Genomic DNA, 5,039 nt, shown 5'->3' with positions numbered 1-5,039 from the left:
AAGAAAATAATACCGCTAATGCTTTATTAGTCTCCCAACTTGTCACACATTATTTAACACATACAAAATGGTTTAGAAATGAGCATATATATATACCACAACAACCGAAAGAGTCCAACAATTACAGCGCTTGCAGCATCAGGGGGTTGGAAGGCAGGATGGTGACGTCTTAATCTCTAGCCTATATCAGGGAATGACATTTTCACAACGTTACAAGATTGGGAACTCACAAACCCAGATATATACACTACACACACACTGCCTCCAGCCCAGCACACTGATATACGTTATATATATATATAATATATGATTTCCTTTACTATATATACACATTTTATGTAAACTAGGAGAATGGTTATTGATAGTATAAACATAATTTATTTAGTAGAGGATGTCTTAAGTCGCTTGTCGTCACGGCGTAGCCTACATTCCAGCAACCGGTTTTCCGTGATGCTCCTTTTCCTCCGTTTCTGGAGCTGCGGTCTCCTGTGGAACCTGATCTTTCACCTGCATCTCCGCGGGCTCCACTACCTCCTCATTACCCTCTGAATATCTCTTTGTCATTGTGTCCGCTTGGTCAAAGTAATCTTTCATGGCTTGTTCGTATAGCTCGTAAGGAAACTGTCCGGTCGCCTGAGATTGGGTGTTGCGTTTGCTGATGGTGCTAGGGTACTTAGTTAATATTTTGGCCGCCAGAAATGTCATTATCTCGTCTTCGTCCGCCTCGTCATCGTTGTCAGATTCTCTCCTAAAAGGCATCTTGTTGAGCTCTGACATAAATAAGTTTTCCCTTTGGCCGGATGAGGATGGGATTTTTGGAGCAGCCATGGGAGGCGGTGCTGGTGCTAAAACTCTCGCCGGGGCGGGTGGTGCTGAAACTCTGGGCGGGGAAGGGGCACTCTTGAGCGGCCGCCGACTCACAGGATAGTCGTTGCTGATGGTTTCCATTTCTACGATATTCAGGAAGTTTTCCTCGTCCATGTCTTCAGGAGCGTTTTTGACTGGCAGTCTTCGGCTGTAGTATCTGATCTTCGGTTTGCTGCTGGTCCTGTAGCGGGAGATGGCTTGTGGGTGATGGTCTAGTTTTCTGATTTCCTCAGTGATCAGCATGTCGATAAGGTCTTCAGGGGGGATGTGGAGTTTGAGGGAGATCTTTAACAGCTCGTTCAGGGCCCGGGGGTCCACCAGGGGGTGCCGGATTAGTCTCTTCTTTTGCTCTCCGGCTTGCCTCTTGGCGGTCTCGTGTTCGCTCATTCCCAGGATCTTCAACAGGTAATAATCTACTAGTTTAGTATCTTCCTCTGGGTCCTCTTTATTCTGGCCGGCTCTGCGCTGCATCTGCATTCCGTCGCCCTTCTCTTCCTCCTCCTCGTCATAGTTCTGCTGCAGAGCCCTGTCGAACTCCTCGTGGCTCCTGTTCACCACCTCCTCAGTCTCGACATTCTCCTCTACAGGAATCCACTCCTCCCCACCCGCCACGTCCTCATAGGCCAGGTTCCTCGGACTGAATAAATCGTCGTCGTCGTCAAAGATTTGGCGCTTCTGGTCGTTGGAGGTGGATGGTTTCCCCAGCTCTTTGAAGATGGATCGCAGGTTGGTGAGGCTCTGAGGAGTGTATTTTTCCTTCAGGTCCTCTGCGGCGCGCTTGGGGTTGTCTCTATTTTCCTCGTCCTCGAACATCAGCGGGTACTTCTTGTGCGGCCTCGGGAAGCCACCGTAGGCAGGCGTGTTCACGGGGCTGCCTGTGCTCGCGGAGGGGTGCCTGTGCACGCGGCGGTCATTCCCCGGCACCACAAGCGCGGGTCTGGGAGGACTAGCGGGCTGCTCCTGGAGGGTCCTGAGCAAAGCTCTCACCAACTGCTCAGCCGGGATGTCCTGCTGCCTCTGGGCCAGCGGGGAGGACTGCCTTTCGGGTGCACCTTCGCCCTGGAGAGAGGCGAGCTGGAGGAGGACGCGGAACTTCTCCACCTCATCATAGTCTTTTGTTGGCTCCTCTCTCTCTTGACCACCGTCTGTCCGCTGCTTCAGGCTCTCGATGTACTCCAGGGCTTTGATCATGTCGGAGCTGGGCGGGTAGACGGCGGGTTGCAGTTCTTCGGCCTCCCCGCCTCTGAGCCTGTGGTAGCGAGGGCGGGACGCGCCCTGCACAGAGAATGCATGGAGGAGGAGGCAGGCGAGAACAACAGCTTTTCCTGTGGATAGTTTGAAGAGTGACAGCATCTTATTACAGCCTAGAGAGAGACAAAGGGATGAGTTCAATACAATGATATGCCTGAACACAGGGGTGTCAGGCACCCATTATTTTAGAGGGGGCACAAAGTATTTGAAGATGGGAGGGGGGGGGTTGGAGAATTTATCATTTTTGAAACACCTGAAACAGGTTTTTCCTGCAATCTAGAGCCATAATCATTATTTTTTCTGCATAGGTTATCTAAGCAGACCTCTTTACCTGTTCAATTATCATTTCAATAAATGATGCACATTGATTCTGTAGCCCTTTCCTGCAGTCAAATTACCTAGCTAGTGGACTCATGGGTGGAATGTTGTTCATATTTGTAATAATTTCATAATTAAAAACCCGCCGAAAATCCAGTGTTTATATTTGAAACGGTGTTGTTATATTTCAGTCTTCTGTGATGTATATAAAGTGTAATATTGGGAAGCAAACTCATAATTGAATACATTTCAACCCTATATATGACATTGTATAGGTGTCTTCTTTTTTTAAGCCCATAACCATGTGTGTGAGGTGTATACTTCTGTTTCAAGTAGATTTGTTTAAGATTTAGCCCACTGCAGTACAATTAAGTAACTGTTATGCTTTAGGCTTTTAGCACAACTGCCATACTTGTATATGGTATCACAGCCCAAGAATTAAAGCATTTTTTGTATTTTCTTAAGTTTAGCAGCCTTGCCAGCAGGCATGCTAGCTAAGACACAGATATCCGTTTTCTGCCACATCAACAGAACACCAAATGATGGAATTTCTCGGAAGAATGGTGTCGCATCCCTCCAATTGATTTCCAGACACTTGTAGAATCTATGCCAAGGCACATTGAAGCTGTTCTGTTGGCACTTTATGTTTCCTTTATTTGGGCAGTTACCTGTACTTAGACAAGCTATTCTAACTTGATTGATAGTTTGAAATAGCTTGGTAGCTAGTTATGAGGTTGGGAGATTGGGAACCTATCTAGCTGGCTAGCTAAAGCCAACTTAAAAATTGCTAGGTGGCTGGTATTACAAAGAAACAAAAAAACATTTGTTTTTATTTATTCATCAATAAGGAATAAATAGACTGCATAGCTTGATCAAATGAATTTGCAAACATACATTCTGCAAGTCCTGCCCATCACCAGCAGCTAAAATCAAATCAAACGCTCCTCCACTGATGATACTGTCTGTATGCACTAGAGTATCTAGCATCCTGTCTAGCATATCTTTGCTCCATGGTGCACCTTGGAAGGAACAACTTAATAGGGAGGGTGTGCCCCCTCGCAAAATACCAAAATACACTGACAGATCTTTTTTATAAATAATTATGATAAAACATGGGCTTAAAAATGAAGGTTAGTAATTAATTCAACATCTGAAAGAAAACCTATGGGCTGCACATTTTAATAAAAAAAAAATCTGAGATGTTATCTTTACAATTCTTAGAATCTACTAATACTCTTTAAAAATAATAATTATTTTAATGAAATGTCCCCAATGTCAGTTCATTGATAATCCATAGACTATAAGTGGTTATTCAATGTACAAATTATAAAAAGTTGGAGAAGTGGGCTATATTTACGAATCATTCTGTTTTAAATGACTATAGCCTACATCACAGGATGAGTCACTGGCCGTTGTCAGGGCAACCTTTAGCTTGTGGCTGCCTTTCTCCAAACCTTCATCTCTATTAAAACCCATATTAAACCAATTTCCCGAGGGATAGAATCAAAATTACTTCACATCGCAATTTCGCCCAGTGACAAAATACATAAATAGACTATTTCTCATTCATCACAACAACACACAGCTATCACTTATTCAAATAAATTCCAAATGATTGCCGAGATCTGATAAGAGATAGGAACTTGAGCGAGGAGAGATGAGGAGAGACAAAATCAAAACATGGAATGCTAGAAAGCCCACACATGAACCTACAAAACATCTTAGTCTTTGTTTGAGACATGATAAAAGTCATACGCATGAATTTTTACCTTTGGCAAGATTCTCAGACCGGAGTGGTGAACGTGTATAGCATCTCCTCCCAGTCTCAGGACGAGCGGTTCTGTTTTCAGCACCAGGACAGCTCCCAGCAATATATGAAGCAACACCTGATTCGCGCGTCATCACAGCAGTACGCACGCAATAACCAGTCTTTGGAAATCCATAATTATACATTATTTAGGCTTATGATATGGCATGCTAAGAATGCTAATGTGCTAAAAATATATATGGATGTTGTCTGTTTCTAGCTGTATCAATTCTTATCTAAACCCTATTCATAATTCCCATTGAAAAAGTGGTGGGCTATTTTGGGGGAAATGCTTGTACCAATTAGCTTTGTGAAGGCCAATAACTAGCAATTTGACAACAATTCGTATAGCATTTAATTGTGTAGCTTCATTTACCACCCTATTCAGATTGCAATTCTTGTATTTGCTAATGAGGCACACATTTACTCAGCAACTAATTAGCTTGTTTATTGACATCCATTGCAATGATTTGCACTAATGGGATTACAAGAACAACAAGGCGTCACAGGGTGTTGTCGTATCCTATCCTATTATATCCGTCCCTCTCAGGAGACAAGGAGTTAAATCCCCAGCGATGACTCACTCACTGAACCCACCTCCGAGGAACGCCGAAATCGCTGTCGCAGTTCACTCTCACTCTCTCTCTCTCTCCCTCCCTCCTCCCCCAGCGGAGGAGCGATGCCGGTCAAATATAAACGCAACATGTAAAGTGTTGGTCCAACACACAAAAAAAAGCTTATTTCTCTCAAATTTTGTGCACACTATTTTTTTTTCTTCTCGTGTGCATTTTTCCTT

The 5,039-nt window shown here is 44.1% G+C and overlaps 1 protein-coding gene across 1 annotated transcript; it reads right to left on the bottom strand.

Annotated features, from left to right (window-relative positions):
- Nucleotides 1-4,261, bottom strand: scg2b (secretogranin II b). The gene is made up of 2 exons (XM_038963226.1): nt 4,206-4,261; nt 1-2,231 (listed from the first exon to the last, which is right to left on the bottom strand). Exon 2 carries the CDS (start codon nt 2,218-2,220, stop codon nt 424-426), a length of 1,797 nt encoding a protein of 598 aa, XP_038819154.1. The 5' UTR covers nt 2,221-2,231; nt 4,206-4,261; the 3' UTR covers nt 1-423.
- Nucleotides 4,262-5,039: the final 778 nt, after the last annotated feature.

The sequence above is a fragment of the Salvelinus namaycush genome, chromosome 25, assembly GCF_016432855.1.
Source record: "Salvelinus namaycush isolate Seneca chromosome 25, SaNama_1.0, whole genome shotgun sequence".
NCBI classification, from domain to species: domain Eukaryota; kingdom Metazoa; phylum Chordata; class Actinopteri; order Salmoniformes; family Salmonidae; genus Salvelinus; species Salvelinus namaycush.
Note: the sequence above shows the minus strand (reverse complement) of the source record. Positions and strands in the feature narration are given on the sequence as shown.

Excerpts from the sequence above, each read along its gene's own strand:
- scg2b (XM_038963226.1), bottom strand. The coding sequence starts at position 2,220 with ATGCTGTCACTCTTCAAACTATCCACAGGAAAAGCTGTTGTTCTCGCC.